Source organism: Schistocerca cancellata, chromosome 1 (genome assembly GCF_023864275.1).
Source record: "Schistocerca cancellata isolate TAMUIC-IGC-003103 chromosome 1, iqSchCanc2.1, whole genome shotgun sequence".
Taxonomy (NCBI): domain Eukaryota; kingdom Metazoa; phylum Arthropoda; class Insecta; order Orthoptera; family Acrididae; genus Schistocerca; species Schistocerca cancellata.
In genome coordinates this window covers 558,309,219-558,336,351 of record NC_064626.1, presented here as the reverse complement: position 1 = coordinate 558,336,351, position 27,133 = coordinate 558,309,219, and the positions used below count along the sequence as shown (strand labels likewise).

The 27,133-nt window shown below is 39.6% G+C and overlaps 1 protein-coding gene across 1 annotated transcript in view; it reads left to right on the top strand.

Annotated features, from left to right (window-relative positions):
• The window catches only part of LOC126190726 (serine/threonine-protein kinase S6KL), a 274,027-nt gene that overhangs the window by 50,383 nt on the left and 196,511 nt on the right, over positions 1-27,133 (top strand). Inside the window, exons 4-8 of the mRNA XM_049931257.1 lie at positions 9,462-9,563; positions 19,654-19,777; positions 19,902-20,009; positions 20,508-20,666; positions 26,360-26,448. Of these exons, the coding sequence (XP_049787214.1) occupies positions 9,462-9,563; positions 19,654-19,777; positions 19,902-20,009; positions 20,508-20,666; positions 26,360-26,448 (582 nt within the window). The remainder of the gene's footprint in view (positions 1-9,461; positions 9,564-19,653; positions 19,778-19,901; positions 20,010-20,507; positions 20,667-26,359; positions 26,449-27,133) is intronic.

Sequence of the window (27,133 nt, the reverse complement as noted above, 5' to 3'; positions counted from 1 at the left end):
TACGCACTGTTGGAATTGGCCAACTCATACAAATACCTGGATGTAGCACTTTGCAGTAGTATGAAATTGAATGATCACTTCCGTTTATTGCTAGAATAAAGGGGAAGTACAGTCAGTCTACAAAGAAGATAGCTTACAAATCACTCTTGTGACCGATTCTAGAATATTGCTCAAATGTGTGGGACCTGGACCAAAAAGTATTATCAGGGAAAATTGAATATATACAGAGAAGGGCAGCTTGCATGGTCACAGGTTTGTTTAATCTGTGAGAGAGTATCAAGATATACTGAAGGAACTGAACTGGAAGACTCTTGAAGATAGATGTAAAGTGTCCCAAGAAAGTCTACTAACAAAGTTTCAAGAACCAGCTTTAAATTATGACACTAGGAATGTACTGCAATCCCCTGTGTATTGCTTACTTGAGGATTGTGAGGATAAAATTAGAATATTACTGCAGGCACAGAGGCATTCAAGCAATCTTTCTTCCTGCGCTCCATATGTGGAATGGGAAGAAACTGTAAGAACTGGTACAGTGGGATGCATCCTCTGCCATGCACCTCATGATGGTTTGCAAAGTATAGACGTAGATGTAGACGATGTGGCTGCATTTATAGCACTGTTACCAGTATAGTTGAGGTATACAAGCCATCCCTCCATGTGAAGTTCTACCATGGTTCGTGGTGTGGTTTTAGCCTAAGAATAAAGCAAAATCAATCTGGAATGTTGAGATATAAGAGAGAAACCAGCAAATTTGAAGTTGACAAGGTGGGTCAAGAGTTGTCTGAATAGCTTAGGTAGTAAGAACTTTGCCCACGAAAGACAAGTCTCTGGCTTATAGTCCTAGCCCAACACACATTTTTAATCTGTGTAGAAGTTTCACAATCCATAGTATTATAAACACAGTGAGACAAGTGAAACTGAGTTTCCAGGGAGTAAATGTGACAGTAATGATGCCACATTTAAATCATAGGCCACTGCACAATTGCTTCCCAATGGTGGCAGCAAGGTTCAGTCCCAATAACAAGGGAGTGCACATGTATATTTGTTATTTAAATTCAGTGACTGAAGTACTCCCTTTTTCACCATAAATAGGCCCCTATTTTTATAGCATACAGGTATCTGTTATCACATATGTGTTATAAGTGCGAAAGCGTGTGTGCGAGTATGTTTGTTACTCTTTCACTCAGAAATGGCTATACAGATTTTGAAGGGAGTAGCTTATACAGTGAATTAAAACATGGGCTACTTTTAAAAATGTGTAATACATGATATTTATAGAGTGCAAAATGTTGAAAAATAATTACTCGTAGCAATAGCTATTTACTCTTTGACTTTCGAACTTGATCGTATTTGTGAAAATGATTTTATTGTTTAATATGCACTACATCATATGATTCAATGTAATTAATACAGTCCTCTTCCATGAAAGCTCATTGCATTTTAACCACTGAGTCTCAGTCATATGTTATGGCTTCTGAGATGCTTGAAGACACACGACAGTCTTATTTAAATGCTGTACAACAGACAGACGTCGTGCCTGTACATGAAGAACATGGTGAGCTTTTAGTGATGCTGGATTTATGATATGTGAGCGTATCCACTGGTGACAGGTACACATGTGACGGATGTTGTTGCACATACAAATAAAAAATTTACACTGCACCAAACTAGGAAATGCTCATTTTCTTTCTTTGCCTAGTTAGTATGTTTGTCACTACTTCACACTGAAGCGGCTGGGTGGATTTGGATGAACCTTGGAATGGGCATAGCTTATAACCATATATGTTTTGTGACCTTTTCAGGAGTACCATCACATCCACAGGACATTTTATTTTTCTGCTTATTGATTGCATTTCTTACTTTTGAATGCGTAACTGGGTACAAAACCATTGTCTTTTCATTTGGGGGAACTTTTGACTTACTAACTTTTGAGTTCCACAGGGTCTTGATGAGATTTTGAGCAGTGTTAATGTAATAAATATTGAACATATTGGCAACATATAGAGGGTCTTCAACAACTTTTCCTTCTTTTTTTATGGTAAAATTGTTGTTTGTCACTTGGATTTAGCTATGTAATGGTTATAACCTTCCAGACTGATTTGGTTTTATTGGTGCCTTTTCTGATAATTAAATCATTGTCTGTGCGGCTGGTCCCAGCGGAGGTTCGAGTCCTCCCTCGGGCATGGATGTGTGTGTTTGTCCTTGGGATAATTTAGGTTAAGTAGTGTGTAAGCTTAGGGACTGATGACCTTAGCAGTTAAGTCCCATAAGATTTCACACACATTTGAACATTTTTAAAATCATTGTTCAGTTTTTTTGCTGCATGAATAACTTTTCTGTAGACTTTCCTGTAGCACTTAAGATATGGCTTTAATGATGCATTACACTTTGAATGCCAACACAGATTTATAAGAGTGCCTGCAATTTTTCTTAATTCACACAGTTAACCATTAATTAGATTTGAGAGAGATTTTTACTTTTCTAAGGGGGGAAAGTGACATCAAAGCAGTATTTATAATCAGAGAAAAATGACTAATATTTAGATTTTACAGCTTTATTTGTGTCTCTGTCCCATTCAACACTATGCAACTTCTCCCTTTCTTCTTTTCCTGATGCCTTTGTCCAACAGTTTCACAGAGTCGGCATGGTTATGATCAGATTTGGCTGGGTTAAATTAAGGGGAGGGCAGATGCCCTTTCTGTTGCCACCCCGTTACGCAAATGAGGATGAGAATGATGAAATGATGAGGACAACACAAGAACAACGCAAACACCCAGTCCCTGGGCAGAGAAAATCCCCAACCCAGCCTGGAATCAAACCCATGACCCCGTGATCCAGAGGCAGCAACACTAGCCACTAGACCACGAGCTGTGGGCTTCAACACCATGCAACATGCTATGAAGTTTCCTAAGGCTACTTTCGTTAATGTATCTTGTTTCTATGTAGTTTCCGCTGTTATGTTTTTTCTTAACCATATTTTATAGTAAGAGCTTGATTGCCATGTAGACAGAGAAACTGATATCTGTTACTTCAACCTCATAACTACAAGTCTCTTTGTTAATAAACACCTGATCAAGTGTTGTCTCACACCCATTTCCGTACCTGGTGATATCGTATATTGTAGCTTCTAAATTATACGAACAGAAGAGATTTAGCAATTGATCCTTGTGTGCATTATTATTATGTCTAAAATTAATGATCGAAGCAGACAAAATGAATTAAAATTTGTGCTGTGGCCGGGACTCAAACCCAGGTCTTCTCGCTTGCTAGGCAGAAATGCTAACCATTACACCACTGCAGTACAGTGGTCAACATTACTGCACAAACTACCTAAGCTGGGTGCCCTCCCCAACACAAACTTCAATTCATTTTTCCCTTACATATTGTCACTTCTGCCACGGCTCTCTGATATTGGCAAGCACCCCAGCGTTGTACATAATGGGACGTCCTTGTACCATTACCTCCAATGCTGGGGTGCCTGCCAATATCGGAGAGCCCTGGCAGTAGTGACAATATGTAAGGGAAAAATGAATTGAAGTTTGTGTTGGGGAGGGCACTAAGCTTAGGTAGTTTGTGCAGTAATGCTGACCAAATGTCTCAGCGAAACGTTTAGTTGTAATTTCTAAAATTGACATTGAAATCACCCTGTACAATTGTTGATTTTGACCTATGTCTCAATTCGTTCGTAACATCCTCAAGGTTTTTTTTTTTTTTTTTTTAAAGAATGTTCCCACTGTCAGTTAGTTCACAGACACAGTATTCAAATTCTTTTTCTGTACACTTCACATTGCATAACTTTACTTCTTTAGAATTAAGATTGTCTCTATCATAAATACATACACCTCCACATGTGTACTTTTGCCTACAAAAACTGCTTATGATTTTAAATTTGGGAAGGGCTGCTGTACATATTTGAGAGTTTTGTAACCATTGTTCACTGACACATATAACAGATACTTGGTTAAAACTGTCACGTAACAAGACTTCAAGTTCACCCAACTTATTGCGTAAACCTTGTAATTTTGATGAAGGACTGAAAGCTGATTATGAGATGCAAACTTAAATAACTTATTACTTATCTTAATGCTGCTTTCTTGAGGCTCTTTGACACAAGAGATCCTTGAGGTGATTTGGCTGCCTCACACTTCTTCCAATTGGTAGCCCAGAAATTATTGCTGCTGCTGCTGTTGGTTCTGATGAAGTGGTTACTGAAGCTGGTTGTGGTGTTGGTTGGGCTTCTGGTGTTGTTCCTAAGATTGTTGTGGTGCTTCCTGGAGTACTCATTGCTGACATTGTTGGTGGTGCTGAAGATGAAGCTGGTTGTGGTGTTGGTTGTGCTTTTGCTGTCGTTTGTGCTGTTACTGGAGTGGGTACTGCTGCTGATGTTGGAGTACTCAGTACAGCAATGGTCTTTTTATTATTTTTTTATCTAGCAATTGTACAATTTTGTGTCCAAGGAGTGACTTTCCACTTACATCCAAATGCAAACCATGTTTAGTAAAGTTCTCTCTCTGCAAGAAATCAAGAGATAAGAAACGTATGTTGAGGAATGGTTTGCATAATTATTATTATTTTTTGAACTGTCTGTTTGCCTTAGAAATTTCTACATTCACACTAGAACTTTCTATCAGATCGTGTCTGTGTGGAATTCCAAAAACTGCTGATGTGTTCTTGTTGCAACTCAAGGTTCATTTCGAGTTATTTGTGGCTTTAATTAATTCATTTATGTATATGTCATTAGCACACCCAATTATTATAGTACATCGAGACTTTTTCATCTTTTGTGTTTCTTGATACTTCAGCCATTGGTGCACCTGGTTTTACAGAAGAAGTAGCATTTATTCCATGTTCAATACATAAAATTTCCACTAGGCCATGTTCATGACTGTCTGAGTGTATATTCACTTTGAGTTTGTCACTTTGCACTTTTAGGCCTGTTGTTTTTTCTTTCTGCACATGTTTGTTTATATTGTTTACAGTCATTTGTGTACTTATTTCTTCATCAAGTATACTGAATTGATTACATGTTTCTGTAGGCACTAATATTTTTTTCACATTGTTTATGATGCACAACCTGCTTTGGCTTATCAAACTCATGACTGATTTTGTCAGTAACAGCATTTGAAATACCTGTGACACTTTTCATGGTTTTTTAAGTATATGTGAATACTGATCACTTCTCCATATCACACTGAAGAGACATCGACACACTTTCTTTGAGCCAGGTGGCGTACATTTCTACTGCAGATTGATGGCCATTACACGTATGTGCTCCACATTCACAAAACGAATTACAAAACTTTGTAACACCGAAGCACTCTGTCTGATATCACTTTAAGAAACGGAACATATCCTTATTCCATTTTCAACTATTTCATTACATAATACAAATTTTACCGATGCTATAAACTAATTTTCACTGAGCGGTTCATCAACACTTCTATACTCAATGCCATAGTATATCATTCGACGACAACCCCAGTGTCATCCACAAACAGCATTAACTATCCCTGTGCTGACTGACCAAGTGCAGCAAGCATGGAACCCCATCCCACAAACTGACATACTGCACCTGTGCATTGCTCACATGCTTGCATTCAACATTCTGATGGTGAAACCTGTTATTAATGTACTAGCATTTCACATTTGCAATGGCTTGTCTCACGCATAGATTAGCCTATGATCTTGCAGTGTTAATTACTTACACATGTTGCCCCAAATTAAATTACTCTACATTAATTACTTTTTGGTGTTGTGACTTTTTTCTGTCAGTGTACATAAAAAAGCAGTGACCAGGTGATATTTATTGTGAATCATTATGGCTATGCTATCATTGACCCAAGAGATGAAGTGTAGATGTGAGCAGCAAGAAAGTGCAAGATGGATATCGGGCTTGCCATTTCACAAGAGACACCCAACAGTGACAAATCTCATGGTGTATCTTCCCAGTGGTGAGCGTGTGTACTTCATTGAGGCCAACTTGCGTGATCGAGTATCAACACTGCCCACTGCCGCCCTCACTGCATTTTTCCATCTGTGCCAAATGGACTATGTTGCCCAGCATTGCCATGTGTGGAAGTGCCAAAATATTACACATGGACTGTGTCACAGAAAGAATGGAAGTGCCTCATGCAGGGCATCGCCACTGAAGTTTGGCAATGTTGGAGGTGGCAGATGCCCTGGGCAGAATTTACACCGTGCTTGTAACACTCTTATTGTGTATACTTGCTCCTGACCTGTGTCTGGACCACATCAGTTCTCAGGCCCTTGAAATAGTTGATGGACAGGAAAAAGCCACGTTTTAGGAAACATGTGATGGGACTTTTGGAAGATGATAGCCTTTGGGACATTATGATGGAGGATGGCATATTGTGCCAGTTGCCAGCCAAGTTGAGAGAGCTCCTCACTATCATATTGAACACCTGTGGACTCTTGAACCATGTGACATTTTGGAACAAAATATGAAACTACATTATTAGTAGAGATCGCACACTGGTACCAAGGGACAGCACAGGCCAGTGATGAGTGCTGACACTTATTGAAGACAAAGTTTTCTCAGTGGTGTGAAAATGGCAGTCTAATTTTGGCATGCTCCCCCTCCCCCCACAATGTGCAGGAGAGTTTTCCACTGATTTGCTCAGGGAGCTCACTTACAATCTTGGGGCTCAAGCCGCCCAGACTGAACCCCAGCTATTACCAGAGCAAAAGCACATTTTTAATAACATTTTGAGTTGTGTGGGGAATGGAGAAGGAGGTCTTAATTTCTTGGACAAACCTTGGGGTGTTGGCAAGACATTCATGTTAAAATTGGTACGGTGCAGTTCTACAGGGACAGGAATGTTGTGCTAGCTGTGCATCTTCTGGGATGGATGTGGCCTTGCTCAGCAGAGTAAGAACTGCCAGTGTCGAAGCTTCTGCTGAACCTTGCGAATGAGGAAACACCCACTTGCAATATAAGCAAGAGCAGGGGTTGTGCCACTGTATTTCCACAGTGCAAATTGATCTTGTGGGATGAATGGTCAGTGTCACACAAGTGTGCAAGCAAGGCACACAGTCAAAATGTGCAAGATATCCATGGTAACCAAATCTTGATGGGTGGAGAGGTTGTCATCCTTGCACGCAACTTCCAACAAATGCTACTGGTCATCAGATAAGGTACTTTGGCAAGTGAGATCATTGTGTGCCTCAAGTCTATGCCACTGTAGAAAGATTGCACTTCACAACTGCTCTGCAGCTATTGAGTTTGGGTGCTTTGCCCAATACCTCCTTGAGATTGCTGGGCTGCATGGCAGTGGATGTAGGAAGCTTAATAAATTTTGAAAGCCAGTTCTGCAATGTTGTAAGCTTGGAAGATAACCTTGAGCAACAAGGAGTGGTTATGTGAAAGAGCAATACTGGCGCCCAAGAATGAATCAGTGGGAAACGCCAAGAAACATATTATTGATCAAATAACTAGTGAGGTGACCATCTACACATCATGAGTTTGTAAACTCATTAAAGGTGGCAGGGGTGGCATGTCACAAGTTGGAGCTGAAAGTGGGTTCGCCTGTCATACTGATGTGTAACCATTCCAGATTTTGCAATGGCAGCAGGCTATGCATCACGAAGCTGAGAATGCTTATCTAGCAGCCCACCATCCTTACGAGCAGAGCCGAAGGGGGGATGGTGTTGATACCACAAATTCCTATCATAGTACCAAACTTGCCTTTCCAGTCCAAACACTTGCAGTTGCACTTGTAATTGGCCTTCTCAATCACTGTAAATAACAGCTATGAACAAATGTTAAAAGTGGCAGGTACTCACCTGGCCACACAATATTCTTCATATGGGCAGCTCTATGTTGGCTGCTTGCATGTGTCAAGAGCCAGAAATTTCTACATACACACAGAGAACAAGAAGTCTCAGAAAATTGTTTACAGGGAAGTATTGCAATAGGTTTCTGGCTCTCCGTACACATAAAGACAATTATGATCTTTTCCATGCTAGGCATGTTGCAAACAGTCCTGAAATTATTCTTTGCCATTCCTGGCATATTTTGTAATTCGATACTCGGTCATGTAAAAACATTTTTCCTTAAATGTGTGTGTGTGTGTGTGTGTGTGTGTGTGTGTGTGTGTGTGTGTGTGTGTGTGTGTGTGTGTGTGTGTGATGTGGTTTGTGGTTTGCTGGGCCACAAGTGGCTTGTATCTCAATAACTCCAAGCGATAACTATTGGGATGGTGCACACGTGTGGATAGCGAGTTTTGGCATTAATGTTTCTTTATAAATAACTATTTAATCATGGGTAACACCACAGGATGCAGCTAGCTTTTTAATAAACATTACTGTAGTCATGTAAACATTAAGAAAGCAGTAACGAGTAAATTACAGATATATACCTATAGTAGAAATAAGGAAGAAACAATTTTGAAATCAGCGGCTTTCTGTCAACCTTATCTGTATGATCTTCAGTTACGACCGTGTAAGAACAAATAGAATATGTCAATTTAATCATAATTAATTTGTTAATAGACCTGTGGAATTAGTTTCTGGCAGCTACAATGCTCTGTTAATGTACGTCTTGATTTGTCTGACATTGTTTAGTGTTCCCATTCTTGTTGGAACCTATGGTTATATAATGAGTAAATGGTGTGTTGTATATTCACCTTTCACAAAATTCATTAGCACACTGACACACTGTGAACTCTGCTGTGGCAATATACTGTGATGGACTGCAGTTGATATTTTTCTAATTTAAGTTTTAAGTAGGATTACAGAGAGACTTGTCATAAAACAGTTGTACTCCAGATTAAACTGATTTTTGTCTCACAGCTAATGTAGTAGTCAGACCGAACATGCAATGGTAATAGTTATTCACAAACTGTGTAATGCTTTTGAAATGTTCCTGGCAGCTCTGTTGAAACATTTCTTCATTTTTAGGCGAAGTTTTCCATTTCTTACTTTTTACTTACAGCAGTTAATTTATCTTGATCTACTGCACTTACTTTTTTTTCTTTCAATTTGTCTTTGTGTGTGTGTGTGTTTTCTGTACTTCACCTCCACTTTTCAGTTTGCATTTTTTTTCTCTTATACTCTTCCTCATCTTTTCAGCCCCTATACTGCTGTTCCAGTTTTGTACTATCTCTGCCAGTAAATAATTTCTATTTGTTTGATTCTGTACTATGACATTGTGAATAGGCTATATTTTCTTTTAATGCAGCTTTTTTCAAGAGTTGCAGAGGGTCTGAGAGACAATTTGTGTGCACATTGTTATTGAATTTCAGTGATAAAATTTGTGATAAATTAATATCAGCTGTTTATCTACTCCTTCTCTCCAGTCTCTCATGCATTTTTGTTTTCAACTTTTATGTAATGCATGTTGTAGACTCAACACAATTTTTTCTCAAATCTGATTCAGTAATTTGTATTTTTACTTGTTGACCTTGTATCTTACATTTACTTTCTATTTCTTTCCATTTCAGGTACTTGACACTATATCAAGTGGAGCATTTGGAAAAGTATACTTAGCTTGTAAGAGAGATACCAATCAAAAATATGCTCTGAAAATTCTTTCCAAATCTCAGGTAAGTGGTGTAAAAACTAGTATTCTCTGTGGAATATAGTTTATGTTCCTTAATATGTGTGAGCAGTGTATCATCTAGAAGAGTTTAACTATGTGAAGCCTTTAAAATACAGACAGAAATGTTCAGTGAAGACATCTTGCTTCTGAGATGTAGACACAGTTTAACTGTTTTGATGCTAATCTGTTGTAGCATGTATCATAGAGTAGAGGACCATAGAATTCCGCATCACAAACATTGTGGGCACTACATGTTTGAATTGTGTGAGGTGACACACTGAAAATTGTATGTGGCTGGAAAAATATTAATTTTGGCAACAAATCTTTGAAGCAGTGATGTAAAATTATTTGATATTGTATTCACTTTGTTACCCACAATATTCATTTATGAGACAGACAGGTAGTGAAATAGTAGCCATTAAACAAATTCTGCGTTATAGGAGATTATTAATATACTGATTATGTACATGCAAGTTTCAGAAAAGTTATCAGCTTTGCTGACTGCAGATCCCCTGGCCAATATATAGTTCTTTGAAATACTCCTGTTTATTTCATTTGGGTAATACGATTAAGAGACTTCGAATGGTGTTACCATAACTATTTTCCAAATAATTCTCAGTAAATTGTTAAGAATTTGGCACTAGAAGTAGAGCTAGTTTTTTGAGCTAATGACTGTGTGATTATCTTAAAAAATAAAAGAAAATGTGGCCACTGCTGTGAATTCTATGATTTATGTAGATATCAAGGTCACCAGTCCCTTCTATATGTCAAAGTGACCTCATTTTAAGTTATTTGTTTTTTACTCATCACATCAACTGTAGTCAGTGACACTCCAAAGCAAAAATGGCCAAAATTTTGTTAAGTCTGCAGCAGTTGACAGGGTAGAAAAGAAATTAAATAAGCAGTATCTTATTTCTGCTGGAAAGCATGAGTAAATTACCTGTGACCGAATCTGTGAAGAACATCCATCATTCTTGTTGAATATTAGTAGCTGCAAATAGGGAGGTTGTGATTACAGAAATGTGTAACTATTTACATCGGTGATGTGTTTAAGTGGACTGAAGCAACAAATGAAAATTTGCATCAAGACCAGGATTTGAACCTAGGCCACCTGCTCACTACGCAGATATGCTAACCAGTACACCCTTGAGCAGTGCTTTGTACAACTGTGTGGACTATCTTAGCTTGCCTTCTTCCTCAATCCAAATTGTCATTCACGTCTTAGCCCACTTGGTATTCCCACTAAACTTGAACAGCTTTGCAGAGGCTCTCTGACTATATTGGAATAGCATGTCAGCATTTAGCAACATGGGGGATACTATATGGTTCCAGAGACCTTTTCAAGTATCAGACACCTAAGATGTGTTTATTCAGACTGAAGCGATGAATGGAACTTTGTACCAAGGCTGGGATTCGAACCAATAGACAGATGTGCTAATCACTTTGCCACCCTGTCACAGCAGTTCGCACAACTGCCTGAACTAACCTAGCGTGCCTCCCTGGGGTAGTCAGTGCAGTTGTGCAAAGCCACTGTGCCAGGGTGGCTTAGTGGTTAGTACGAGGTGCATTCAAGTTCTAAGGCCTCCAATTTCTTTTCTAACTAACTACTCACCCGAAATCGATGAAACTGGCGTTACTTCTCGACGTAATTGCCCTGCAGACGTACACATTTTTCACAACGCTGACGCCATGATTCCATGGCAGCGGCGAAGGCTTCTTTAGGAGTCTGTTTTGACCACTGGAAAATCGCTGAGACAATAGCAGCATGGCTGGTGAATGTGCGGCCACGGAGAGTGTCTTTCATTGTTGAAAAATCCAGAAGTTACTAGGAGCCAGGTCAGGTGAGTATGGAGCATGAGGAATCACTTCAAAGTTGTTATCACGAAGAAACTGTTGCGTAACGTTAGCTCGATGTGCGGGTGCGTAGTCTTGGTGAAACAGCACACGCGCAGCCCTTCCCGGACGTTTTTGTTGCAGTGCAGGAAGGAATTTGTTCTTCAAAACATTTTCGTAGGATGCACCTGTTACCGTAGTTCCCTTTGGAATGCAATGGGTAAGGATTACGCCCTCGCTGTCCCAGAACATGGACGCCATCATTTTTTCAGCACTGGCGGTTACCCGAAATTTTTTTGGTGGCGGTGAATCTATGTGCTTCCATTGAGCTGACTGGCGCTTTGTTTCTGGATTGAAAAATGGCATCCACGTCTCATCCATTGTCACAACCGACGAAAAGAAAGTCCCATTCATGCTGTCGTTGCGCGTCAACATTGCTTGGCAACATGCCACACGGCAGCCGTGTGGTCGTCCATCAGCATTCGTGGCACCCACCTGGATGACACTTTTCGCATTTTCAGGTCGTCATGCAGGATTGTCTGCACAGAACCCACAGAAATGGCAACTCTGGAGGCGATCTGTTCAACAGTCATTCGGCGATCCCCCAAAACAATTCTCTCCGCTTTCTCGATCATGTCGTCAGACCGGCTTGTGCGAGCCCGAGGTTGTTTCGTTTTGTTGTCACACGATGTTCTGCCTTCATTAAACTGTCGCACCCACAAACGCACTTTCGACACATCCATAACTCCATCACCACATGTCTCCTTCAACTGTCGATGAATTTCAATTGGTTTCACACCACGCAAATTCAGAAAACGAATGATTGCACGCTGTTCAAGTAAGGAAAACATCGCCATTTTAAGTATTTAAAACAGTTCTCATTCTCGCCGCTGGCGGTAAAATTCCATCTTCCGTACGGTGCTGCCATCTCTGGGACATATTGACAATGAACGTGGCCTCATTTTAAAACAATGTGCATGTTTCTATCTCTTTCCAGTCCGGAGAAAAAAAATTGGAGTTCTTAGAACTTGAATGCACCTCGTACATCTACCTATTGGGCAGGACTACCCTTGCACACCACCCTAGGGTAGTCCGCATAATTGTACAAAGCTATTGTGTCAGGATGGCATAGTGGTTAGTGCATCTGCCTAGTGAGTAGGAGACTTGGTTTCGAATCCCAGCCTTGGTACAAATTTTCATTCATCTCTTCAGCTTTTGAAGTATTGATGCCTACTGCAGCCATCCTAGGTGCTACATTTCATGTTAAGGTAGAAAGAAAAGCATCCATGACTCCCTATCCACCATTTATTCATCAAAGGTTGGACATGGTTTAAAGCCTAGTCCACGAAGTGAAAAGGAGAAGAGGAGGAGGAGGAGGAGGAGGAGGAGGACGACGACGACGACAATGACGACGAGGAGATTATTGTTATGTTGTATGAGTATTATTACCATATGCTTGATAAGAAATAATACCTGTCACATCTGTCTGGATTCTTGCCAACTATTTATCAGGTGAAAGATGCCAGCCGTACAGACACATATGCAAGAAATCTGAAAAATAATACGAACAAGGAGACTTGCCACAAGTTATCACAGATTCAAATCAAAACTGTTGTACTACATACTGTATTTGTGAGTAGTTTGCCTGTACCTGAAAACCATATACATGAGGTTCATTCAAGTGAAACCTAGTCAGTATGGTTTCATGCCGAAGAGAAGGTGGCCACGCAAGTTATCATCCACTACCAAACATGCAGGCGAGTAAGCAGGAACAACGAGGAGTGATTCAATTTTTGGTGGAAGAGAGAGTTGAAGGCCGTGAAATGTATCAATGGATGAAGGCTGTGTATGGTGAGTATAGTCTGAGTCATTCAAGTGTTGTGGAATGGTACAAATGATTCTTTGAGGGCCATGAGTCACTGGAAGATGATGCTTGTCCTGGGCAGGCTCATCATGTCATCACACCGGACATGGTTGCAGAAGTGAATGCTTTAGTCTTGGACAATCTGTGATGAAGCAAGCTGGGATATTTTCACTTCCCCTCTTGTTTTGACATCTGCCTCCTTAAGATTCATTTTTTCTTTTTTAACCTGATTACCATTAACATATGTGAGTATAATCTGCATTTTCATAAAAGAGAAAGGTTGGCCCTCCGTTTTAAAGAATTTAACACCAGATCTAATTTTATGCTTAGTATTATGTACCGGTATGTAATTGATTTTCTAATTTATTTTGACTATTCCTAGTTAATACTTTCACTATAGGGTGAAAGTCAGTGATAGTTTTGTAACTTAAATTCTATTGTTGACTTCCAAACAAATATTAGTTCTGTGCTAATTATAAACATTTGGAGGTACAACTAATAATAGTATTCTTCAAGGCTCTAGTTTGCTCTATTTGAAAACATGTTAGCAAAGCCAGCCCTTAATTAATTCCAAAGTAATTAACAGTTTTGTCAAAAGTATAGTTTGCATAACGATATCTGTTAATTTCATCATTTAAACAAATAATTTGGCCTAACCCTTGTATTAGAAGAAACCGTTAAAAGGAATGAATTTTTCGATGTATTCTGTTAATTTAATGAGATAAATTTTTTTTGTACGTTTTGTAAATTAAACATCAAACGATGTGTAGTTTCAGTGCCTATTATTGTGAGGATATATAAGGGCTTGATTTTTGGTCCCGAGACAATCAGTCCACAGCCAAGTTTCAGACGAGAAACCTGTATTGGTTAGATCAACAACAATGCATCCGTGAAATAAGTGTAACACAATTAGGCCGTGTGTTAAAACAATGACAGCGTCTGTTCAGTGTGTACCGTATTGTACTACAATAGCTGTGAACTGTGTGGTTAGGCTTTTACTGCTCATAGATGTTCAACAGTAAACCTTTGTAGTAGTATGTGAATGTTTGCTTGCAAATTATTAATGAGGCTTATCGAGAGTTAACCAATAGTGTGGTGGCCATATAACTGTGTAATATTGGGGGTGTTGTGAACATTGAAAGTAAAGAACAGTGAAATGCAACTGTGCACATGTCAGCTACATCATTTACAGTAGTCATCACTCCACTTCCAGCCCCTATTTTTTCAGCCAGTATCACAACACAGCACGTCAGCACCGAGGACCATCAATGAAGAAATAAAGCAGGCAAACGTCACAAACCCCAGATTCACCATGGAAAAGATCCATCAGTTACTGGCCAGCGCCCACACCATAATGCTTCAACACTTGAGCTTTTGAAAAATCTGTGCACAGTGGATTCCCCACAAACTGACTGCCGAACAGCACAGTACTCGAATGGCACTGCCTTGGAGTCATCTGCATTGTTATCATGAGGAGGAATACAGCTTTCTGTTGCGTATTGTCACAGGTGGAGAAACGTGGTGTCACCATTTTGAACCGGAAAGCAAGCATCAGAGCAAGCAGTGGAAGCATCAGTCTTCACCACCTCCAAAGAAATCAAAGGCTGTGCACACCAATTCTGGAAAGTTCATGATGTCCTCCTTTGACCACAAGGGCCCACTGCTTGTAGAGTTCCTGGAACAGGGAACCACCATCAATGCTCAGCATTGTCAAGCCACTTTACAGAACCTTAGATGAGCCATCAGGTCGAAACGCTGAGGCATGTTCTCCAGTGGAGTTATCCTCCTGCATGATAATGTCTGCCCACACACGGCGAATGTGACAAAGACGACATTGCAACAGTTTTGGTGGGAAATGCTGGAACATCCACCGTACAGTCTCGACCTTTCACCATGTGACTTTCATGTGTTTGAACCTCTAAAGTAACGTATTTGCAGACATCGATTCGCAACTGACAACAAAGTGTGTCTCTGGGTCCAGGCCTGGATCCGACAGCAGCTTACTAGCTTATTCAAGGATGGAATTGACTGGCTAGTGTCGCGTTGGCATAAATGTGCCAACAGTTTTTGTGAGTATTTTTGAGTATGTGTACTGTGTATAGCTGCATTTTTCAGTTAATAAAATCATTACTGTTACTTTATACTAGTGACCACGATTCATTTGACTACCTCTTATACAAAATGGGAAACACTCATAGCGTAAAAGTTTTAGCATGCAGAGAAAATAAACATTTTAAGTATGGTCTGAAATGAGGTTGGAACTACAGGATGCTACCTAGAATTCATAAAACAATAACTTAATTGGATGTTAAACATCAAAATTCAGTTGGGAAACATCAAATTTCAGTTGGCACACTGTTGCAAATGGTGTGCAGGAGGAGAAACTGCTTAATATATCAATTGGTGATAAAACACACTGCTGTTCTTTGCATCTTCTTTATTTCCTCTGTCAGTCTGTCAATACTCCTTGGTAAGGACTCCGGACTGAGGAGGAATACTCAAGTATTGGTCGAACGGCAGTTTGGTGAATTACCTCATTTCTGGCCCGGGTGAAGGATGTGGTTCAGTTTTTCCACTCTGGGATGGTACTGGGTGATGAAGGGACACTCCTTTGTTGCTAATCCTTGGGGGAGTACTCACATGGAATAGTTTGGCTACAAGTGCTTCATGTTCCATGATGGACACAGGAGATGATCCAGAAGCGTCCTGTGAGGGCACACAAGAAGGAGCTCTGCTGGGCTTTTACAGTGGCAGACATGGACTTGTAAGAAACTAGGAAAGTATTTAGCACTGGAGCACTTAGCAAACCATAAGATTTTAAGCATTTGCATCTCGAAAGTGCATACAAATCATTCTGCCAGTCCATTTGAGGCTGAATGGAAAGGGGATGTGGTAAGGTGTTTAGTTACATTGTGAGTGCAAAACTTTTTGAAATCGGATGACATATGGGAAGTGGGAGAAGGAGTCCACAACAATAACTATATGGACCCCAAGAGAGGGCCTGTGAAGTTGGTCTCAATTCTTTTGTCAGCACTATGATGTTGGAGGCAGTATGGCACCACCAGCACCTGGCACTGATTTTCTTCTACTACGAGCAGCTCAACTTGCTTAACCTGAAGTTGGTAAGGAAAATGAACAAAATTAATAGAGACCAGGTGGTTCTGCATTGGAGAGCATGGTAGACCAGCCCCGCTGGACATATTGCGAGCCTATTGAAGCAGCTGGTCATTCCTAGATGCTGTCACAACTTCCCAGGAATTGAGGAGGAAATCATCAAGTAATTGCTCCGGGGCTCTCTAACTGGAAACAAACTCAAATTAAGGTTTGGGACCTTCTGGATTGTGACGAAGTGCCTCATAATGATGAGAGTAAGTGTGATAATGAATTAAGTATTGAAAATTGTCAAATATAGAGCCTATCAATGAAGCAATATGATTACATTCTTTCAATATTGCCTTAGGTCCAAAAAGTGACAAGAGTGCTTAATGGTCACTAATAAGATGAAATTTGTGACCATACAAAAATGTGAAATTTATGGACACCATAAATAATTACTAGTGCTTCCTTTTTCATCTGTGAATAATGTTCTTGAGCTGGTGTAAACATCTTTGACATAAAAACTTTTTTTATGAAAGAGAACAGGCCTGATGTCATGTAGAGATGCATACGTTGCCAACACCAAATGACAAATGAGGCTGGTAAGTCACATGACAGTATACTCATTGGAGGGCTGATTTTAAGTTATGAAAAGCCCTATGCCACTCTTCAGAGCATTGAAAAGGGACTCAATTTTTACAGAGATGATTTAGCAAGTAGCTGTGGAGGCTGCCTGGGGAATAATTTGTGCATAGTAATTCATTATTTGAAGATCCTTAATGGTTTTACATACAGCATATTCCAAATGGCCTTTGCATATTTTGTGGTGTGCTGAAGGCGCTCTTCACTGAGAAAGTAACCTAAATAAGTGACCACTGGTTGAAGAAAAACACAGTTGGAAAAAGTACACCTAAGACCTCTCTGTGCAAGGATTGCAAAAACATGATATAGATTGTGTAAATGTCCTTCTGTTGTATGACTAGTGACTAAGATATTGTCAAGATAATTGACGTGACATGGAATCCCTGCTACTGTCTGTTCAAGAAACCTCTCGAATGTAGGCCTGAAAATCCACTGCTTTACCTAATACCCATTCAGTCAGTGATGCAAATGCAAGTGAATTGTTTTAATGACAGCATAGGGTGCTAATTAATTGACAGTGTGCACATCATATTCCAGAGGTGGAATACGCCTCAAGACCAAAATATTCTTGACCAAAGGATCAGCTACAACTGAAAATGACAATGTACGAACAAAACATCTGATTATAAGTCATCACTAATTGCACTCGACCTTAGAATGGACCCAGTACTGGATTTGTAACAGTACACATCGGTATGCAGTACTGGTATGTCTGAGGAAAAAAATCAGAACCACAGATTTTGAGATACGATATGACAGAACTTTTTCTGAAGTTGCAATGACGTAAAACAAATGTTGTATTCAAATTTTTAAAATGCTCAGAAAAGCATCAAAATAACATTTTAAGAAGTCAAAAACACCTGGAAGGTCCTGGTACCATAACTTTCTTTTTTACAAATCAAGCTCTGCATACACCAATAACTTCGATTCCATCTTGCTGAGCAAGGGAGCGCTCACACTAAAATACCTAGACTGCTTTATGGTTGAGACCAATGCACCAGTAGTGAAAAGGTGGTCACTGGAATGTCCTGCACTGTTGCATGTAACAAAACTGTATGCTGAACCAGCACATCGTCTGTGACTAAAATGTTATTAGTTTGAATCAACTGGGGCTGATGCCTGGTGTCCATCATGCTATGGTATACTTCTGCAATGTGACCTTTATGCAAAAACATAAAACACTCTTCTTCATAATGTGGACGTACCCATCTGGAATGTAAGGAAAAACAATCTGGACAACTTGGAACCAAAGTATGTTGCTGCAAATGATGCCTGGAACTAGCCTTGGATTGCAGAAAATGAGGCCAAGTGACTGCTGTGGAGCACATGTTTGTCATTAGAGAATCTATGATAGCAACCAACTGCACTGTATCACTACAGTCTACTGAAAAATTATTTTAGAAAATTTAAAATTCATTCCCTGTTCAAAGCGTATCAGACAGGGAGTGGTCAGTTTGTTTTTAGGCTTGGGTGCGGACATTCTTATCTGGGGATAAGTAGATCATTACAGCAAGTATTAAACTTCTTATGTATGATTTACTACACTCACATGAGAATTTACATTTTCAACTTAACTTCTGGGAACCTGCACTCCAAGATACGTAACTGACTGTGTTTGACTTTCAGTATTGTAAGAATTGTAGTGTTGCTGGTATCACATGCATTTTATTGGAAAAATGATGAGATAATAAAGAGAACATTTCAGACAATGGTAACACAGATATTTTGGACAAGGGGGCTAGCTTTGGAAGTAAATAATATAATTGTGGATTTGTGGATGACAAAAAGGCCCATTGGAGGTCTGGCTGTATGATATCACTTTCCAAGAAGTGCAGTGCAAGACATTTTTGATACGCTTCTTAATCTTGTTCAGTGGCTGAAATGGCAGTATGGCTGGCAGCATCTGTACTGAAACAGCATTGAAAAATTAAGTGCCTGATCATTTCCTGGTACTAGTTAAGTTGCTACTGCCACTGGTTGAGAAATGTAGTATCCATAGCAGTGCTTGATGTGTGGCCACCTCATTGCTATACACAGGTTTAGTAAGCCTGGTAATAAACGAAGTTCCATTAAGCTTTGCAGAAGTAAAAACCATGCATTTATAGTTCATAACGCTGCATACACAGTGAAGAGTTGTGACAGTTGGAGTCCAGCGATAGAGGAAAGTCAGATAACAGCAACTGAGGAAGAGACTGACACTGAGTGGCTTTATGTTTGCCTGCTACAGAAATTCAGTCAACCAGCCAGCAATATTGACAGAGTCCATCTGTAGGCATCTTCACTGGACATGGACAATGTTTCACATAGTGATATGTTTGTATTTTCCTTTTGTAAATCCATCGGGGCTACTAATGTTGCTTCATCTAAGTCTTGCCATACACAAATTATTTGCATACGTGTCTTAGCTTTTATAATGAAGACAAAACTGAAACTAAACTTTGACTGCCATTTCAATTAAGTTAATTGTAAAATTACAATTTGGATCATAAAGTAAATGTAATACAGTCCAGTTGAATTATATTTTAAGTGGATTACAAGTTAGTAATTGCTACAGAAGTAAAAACTGTTATATCTGAATTTTTATGGAACAAAGATATTCAAAAGTAGGAAATATGTTGGATATGAATTATAACTTTAATGTAAAATTATTTAATTTCAGATTTTGTCACAAAATGCTGTTGAACAGGTGAAAGATGAAGTCAGAATCCAGTCAATTTGTGGACACCACCCATTTATTGTAAACTGTCCATATTTCTGGCAGAATAGAAAACGGCTGTTCATTGGTTTGTGTTAAGCATTCAGTTGTGATTCATAATTTTTCTAAGAATAATTTACAATATATGTATTCCATAATTCGAATTTGTTGAAGAGAATTTAAATGAAGATTGTTTTGAAATCTGCTTACAGTTACGGATTATATTGCCGGTGGAGAATTATTACGGATATGTCAAGATTATGGACCCTTACCAGAAGAACTTGTGAGGGTGTATGTTGCAGAAATTGCTCTGGCTTTAGGTAATTACCATACATTCATTTGCCAAAAAATTAGAAACTAACAGTGTAGATTGATAATAACAAAAGGTTTTCAAGGACACCCCTGTGCTTTTAATATTTTGTACTATTTACAGTTGTAGAAAATCTGGCAGCATGTTTTTCAGTTTTTGAATACCAGGCACTAAGTTCATGAAATGATTTTAGCGGTGGTATAACTGCCAATGTGTATGCAATATGTTGTTTGATATTTAATTAAGACTGCTAACTGTAATTTTTTCTTTCTTCAAGTAATGCCCATTAACAAAGTTACCTAAATATGTGCATGGCTGCAGTTTGTTTTCAGTCAGTGACAATCATTACACTATGTGCATTATCACTTTCTGTATAATCTTCTCTGTGTCCCATAGGTAAGTGATGGGCAAGTTATATACTAATAATAAATGCAATTCCTTGATTATAAATATTTTTTACATATTCTAATGTGATGTGCTACTGGAAAAGTATTACTTATATTTTCAGATTTCCTTCACAATGCTGGTATTATATATCGTGATCTGAAGCTTGAAAATCTGTTACTGGATGAGGAAGGCCATTTAAAGTTGATAGACTTTGGACTAGCAAAATGGCTGAAATATGGATGTCGCACTACAACCATTTGTGGCACTATTCAGTACATGGGTAGGTTTCCTGTTATTCTTATTTTCTTCTGATGTATTAATCCTTCTTCTTCTTCTTCTTCTCCACCTCAGCATTTGTATCACAATGTAGCAGGGTTCGCTCTTTGACTCTATTTTGACACAATCGTGTGCTTGGGCAGGATGGGGGTTGACTATCTTGAGAAGTGATTGAGGGATCTAGTTAATATTCCCTTGGTCTCCCAGTAGGTCACTGACTACCTATATTGACTTTCAACAAAAACTTTTGTTTTGCTTTTGTGTTTGGGTGTGCTCGAATTGCATGTCCATGCCACCAAAGATGGCTGTTCTTCATCTTCTTGAAGATACGCCTATGTATTTTTCCATTGGTCACATGATCATGAAGTGTCAGACCAGATGTACATCAAAGAATTTTGGTTTCCCTTACAGAAAATTGTTGCTCTACTTATTCATCTTTTGGATTTGCAGCTCCTTGTGTTTACCATGTTTGCAGTTAAAATTGTAGGATGTGAGGTCTGCCAGTTATGCAAAACATCATTTTTTTCAAGTACCCAAACATTTTTCAGCACTACTGTGCCATCATCAGAGGGATTCCATTTTATTTAACCTTTACACTTGGGGTGTGCATGATTTTTCAGGACCACTTGTTTATTATTTATTACACATAGCTTGTCATGTTTTCGTGTGGCAAGCCCTTTTATTCACAGCATCATGGTGAGGTGTTGTGATGCACACATAAATATAACAAATAAGGTCGTAAAAGCACTTTGCACTTCACCAGAAAACAGTGTAATTGTGGTTGTTGTTTTTGCCATAGGTATAGGCCGATATGAACAATGCCCATCATTGTAGCCTTTGTGCTGTCCTGTCTGGAAGGCAAGAACACAGTCCAAACAATGTGAGTAATGGGTTGTGGTCAGTGAGCAGCTGGAATTTGATGCCATACAGATACGTATCAAATTTCTAAACTGCATAAACGATGGCCAATGCCTGCTTGGAGCCATTCGCTTCCTTGTGAGGTAGCACTGCCCCAACACTATGCTGCGAGACATCTGTGGTAAGAAGAAAAAGCTTCCATGATGGAAACAGGGCAAGACGTGATACTGATTGGAGGGCTTATTTACTTATGGAAAAAGCTGTCACACACTTTGGGGACCACTGGAATAGAACCCCTATTTTCCACAGTGCATTGAGTGGTTAGACAGTTTTGTGACACCGGGGATAAAATGGCCATAGTAGCTAATTTTTCCCATAATGGATTGCAGTTCCTTTTGAGTCTGGACCTGTGCATGTTTACAATAGCTCGGACATGATTCTTGGTAGGATGGATGACCAGCTTGCTGATTATAAAGCCAAACACTCAACAGACTGTTGGAAAAATTTACGCTTTTGGAGGCTACATTTGAGGCCAGCCTTGGTTAACCAAGCAAACAAAGATTACAAGTTCTGAAGGTTCTGGTTGATATCCGCATCACTATGATGTCACTTCACTAATTGCCACATCAAAGAGTATCCTGTATTAGATTCTCCAAGTAATGCTGGAAGACTGTTGCAGTGCTGAAAATACCAAAGGGCAGCCTGTTTTACTTGTGGAGGCCAAAGGGTGTATTGAGCACCAACAGATCCTGAAATTTTGGATGTAGTGGTAACTGTAAGTATGCCTCTGACAAATGAAGCTTAGTACAGAAGACACCATTTTCTGTCTTGGAAAACAGATCTGCTGGGTGGTAAATTTGAAAGGTATCAATGATGAACTGGGTGTTAATGGTGCCACGTAATTGGAGAGAAAGCCATCCTTTTTTTCTCCTCTCCTGCCCCCCCCCCCCCCCCCCATTTTCTCTTTTGCAAGGGGGCAAGCCCGTTGGCTTGACGAGACAGGGTTAATCACCTCAAGGGCCTTCAATCTGTCCAATGCTGTCCTAACCACATCCCACAGGATGTGTGGGCTAGGGAGCACTCACGAGAAGTGAGGCACAGACTATGGTTTTAATTGAGTTTTTACTGTTACATCCATAGCCCATCCTAACCCAGGAGTAAACAGATTGGAACATGAAGTAGTTAAGCCTTCAATGCCATGAAATGGAATTGCTGTGGAAGCCAAACACACCTTCTTTGAAATGGAAAAACCAAATTGTTTGAATGCACCTAACTAAAGTATATTTTCCATATTACCAGAAGTAACAGCTGAAAAGGGAAGTTTCTTTGAAACATTTTTATAGGAGACTTGTGTAGCAAAACACCTTTCATGTTCTTCTCAAGGCCACTATATGCTGCCAAAATCCATGATTTTTGGCAAGAACTTCCTGTTGCAACATACGTTCCAAGTTCAAGTGGGCACTTCACTCAGTAACCGCCATATCCAAGAGAACAGGGTTCTGTATGGAGCGTCCTCTTCTTCCTGGTGACCATGAATGGTCTAGCGGTGGCTGTATGATATTTGACATTGTCTTTCTTATATGATGACAATTTTTGATTTTATTATTGCTCCTGTAGTATGGTTGTTGCTGAGCATCACCTACAGGGTGCCATACGAAAGGCGCAGTAATGGGCTCTCACCCATGGCTTTTGGTTTTCAGCCACCAAGACTCAAGTCATGCACTTCTGCCATCATTGTACTGCCCACCCACATCCAGAGCTTTACCTAGATGATCAGTTAGTTCTTGTAGTTGAGATGCACCACTTTCTGGGACTAGCTTTGATTGCCAGCTGATGTAGGTTCCCTACCTTTGCTAATTTAAGTGCAAGTGCTGGCGACACCACATTATACTTCACTGCCTCAGTATTACTAGTTGGGGTGTAGCTCATTTTACCCATCTGCATCTCTACAAAGCCCTTACTCAGTCCTGTGTTGGCTATGGGAGTCTTGCATATAGTTCTGCATCATCCTCAGCATTGCAGATATTGGATTCCATTAATTAATCTGAGATCTGACTTGTGACATGAGCTTTTCGAACTAGCACTGTAAACAGCCTACTAGTTGAGGCTGGAGTCCCTCCATTATGTCAGGCGCCAACAACAGCTGCTGAATTATTCTATGCACATTTGTAGCTCCCCAGAACATCCAAAATACCATGTCCGTTTCCCTGTAAGTGAGCCCCACCTCTCACAGCAGTGACCGAGAACTGGGTTTATAATTGCTGCACACCTCCAGTGTGTCTGTTCGGAACTGCAACTTCCTCCACTGTCGCTTCTGCTCAAGGAGACATCACATTTGCCCCATGGCTTGTGTCCTGACCTTGGATTTTCTTCAAAGTCTCCTTTGGTCCAAAAAGCTCTGTTGACCAAACACAAAGTACCTCTAGATGATCCTGGCAAGCCTCGTATGCAGTGCTGGAGAAGTGTAGCTGGCTGGGTCACGTGTGCCAACAATGTGGGTTGGAAATCACATGAAGATATGCAATGTCCTTTTGGCAACATTTGGTAGCATGGGCACTAATGCCAGGGTCAATGTGCTCTCTTTGTTGTTGTCAGCATATTCCATAACCAGCTCATTGTTTATGTCTGCTGGCTGTACACCTGCCTTGGCAATGCCCTCACTGTTGTTGTCATCTGTCTCCAGAACTAGTTTTTTCCAGCCGTGATGCAGTGCCACTGAACAATGCAGATGTCAGATGATGGTCACATAGGTTGAATATTGCTCACATGCAGCAACTGCAGATAGGGCAGTATGTTATCAATGGAATTCACATGTCCATCGCAATATGTGTCAAACTATGTAGACACCTATTACAGTTATCTAGCATCAAGCCAACACTGTGGAGGAAGTAACACAGTTTATTACAGCCAGTCTCAGAATATAGCAGTCATCTCATGCACTGATCACTTTGCATAGTCCTGTGGCTGCTGATAACTGGCTTTTCACCTGCATCAATAGCAGCGTGCTCTGAATGAACCAACATATCACACATGGTAATCCTATTGCCCAGAGACTGATTATTCTGGCCTGTTTGAACTCATTAACATAGTGATAGTGTGTCTTTATGTGCATGGAACCATACTGTTAGTTACTTTTGTGCCTCCTTTGTTGGCCCTTCAACTGAACTTGATGTAACATTGAATTTCCTGGTCACACGAAAGAGGTTGCTTATAAACTTCTGTGCACATCATCTCTGCAGTGTTTGTCACTTACTGTTGGGGGAGGATGACGGTTCAATCCCGTGTCCAGCCATCCTGATTTAGGTTTTCCATGATTTCCGTAATTGTTCCAGGGAAATGCTGGGATGGTTCTTTTGAAATGGCATGGCCGACTTCATTCCCCGTCCTTCCCTAATCCGATGAGATAGATGACCTCGCTGTCTGGTCTCCTCCCCCAAACAACCCAACCCAACCCATTTACTCTTGATACGTTGCACTACACAGCCTTTAAGTTTGCATTATTCAGAGTATTCTTCCTGGGTGTTGTAATGTTCACTGAAGTTGGTCTATTACAAGAATTACATAACTTGTATGAAAATGAAGAGAGAGCCTCATGATACAGCCATGACATTCCTTCTGTGTGCAAAGGAAGCATTGACACCTTTATGAGCTTACTGATTATATTCTGGTTTGTCCATTTAGACTGCATTTCCTCACGCTTTGTTGATACAGTTACCCAGCTGCATACTTTCACCCAGGACTGACTCGCAAAATTGTAATTATGATTGGTGATATTGATAAAGTAGATATTAACTGTTTGTAGGACTTCATATTATCATTTGGTATATATTTTTTGCTTGTATCTTAGTACTAACAACTTTTGTTTGCTCTTTTTTCTTTTTCATTGCTGCTAATGCACATAGTAGCTTTAGGTTGTTCCGCTAAATGAAGGTCACACCTATGATGAGAATGCCATAACCTCACATGATCTTAGCACAGTTAGCAACACTCCACTGAGCGAGGTGGTGTTCTGGTATGACAGCGAACTTTTATTCGAAAGGATGGCAATTCAAATCACTGTCTGGCCATTGAATTTCGATGTTCTGTTATTTCCCTAAACAGCTTTAAGCAAATTCTTGTACTGTGGCTTTCAAAGATCATTGATGGTCTCTCCTTTCCTATTTTTCCCTAAAATGAGCTCATGCTCTGTGTTAAATGATCTTATTGTTGACATGTCATTAAACCTTGATCTTCCTTCCTTCCTGTTTTTGCATCACTACTGATGGTACAAGAAATAACTTGAAGATGCTTAAATATTTTTTTTAAATTTTCTGTATCTTGATAAAATGTAGATAAAATTTGCTTTGTTTTCATTTCTATGTTAACTTTAAAGCTTTTGTATTGTCTAGGAGAAAGTAGCTCCTTGTAAGAAATACTGTATAAAATGCTCATTTGAACCATCAGCTGTTTTTATTTTAAACCCAGATATCTACTGTTTTCAGACTTGGACCATCTTCACGGATGCTATCTAAAGATGCAAAAAATTATTGATATCTTTGGATAGCATTAGTGAGGATGGTCAAAGACCAAAACCTATAGATATTTGGGTTAAAATAACAAAAGCTGATGGTTCAGATTGTATTTGATACATTACTTAATGGCTGTTGACGGTCACCTTCCAAAAATTTGTAAGAAATAGTGCAGTAATTAGTTTCATTGTAATGTCATGTAAATTTGTAGTCATAGCAAATGTGTCTATCTATCTGTATGTTTTGCTTTCAGGAACTGTTGATTTGGTATCTGTGTGTTGTACTTCATTTTGAATTGATCATGTCATACTTTCTTTTTTTCTTTCTCCAGCTCCTGACATAGTTAGTATGGAACCCTATGGTCATGCTGTGGATTGGTGGTCCCTGGGTGTGATAATGTGCTGTTTACTCACCGGAGAGGTAGGATTGTTGAAACCCACACTACTTCTGCAATATCTAATTCAAAAATGAATAGGTGAACATTGTTTTACCTGGTACTAACATTAGCTATTTTCAGATTGTGTATTGTTTCTTGATATTGTGTGTGGTAGGCAAATTTCTCAACAGTGCTTTGTTAGGAACATCATAACACAGCTTGCCCAAGTCTACAAGGGTGTGCTGAAAAGTTGATCATCCTCCATACAGTCACAACTCAGCCCCATCTTGTTTCCATCTGTTTTAAAACCTAAAGAAACCTTTGATGACTTCCCTTAGATAGTGATGAAGCAGTGCAAGTAGATGTGAGATTGTGGCTCCATCAACAAAGGCAAACATTCTACGGCAACGATATTGACAGACTGATCTCTCATTGGGAGAAATATGTTCATAGCCAGAGTGATTAGGTTGAGAAACAAACATGTAAATATAAATAATAAAGATGTAAAATATTAATAATGCTCGTTCTATTTAAAAAGCATTAAGAGTTTTCATATAAAAACTCAGAGGCATTACTGTTCAGCATACCCTCGTAAGAAAGTTGGGAATGTAGCCATTTACTCTGAAAATATGAATACATCTGTGTGTTAGCACCTGAGTGACAGTTACATGCTAGTCATCATGCAAAAGTTGACATACACCAAGGCAAGATAATATCAGAATTACGTCG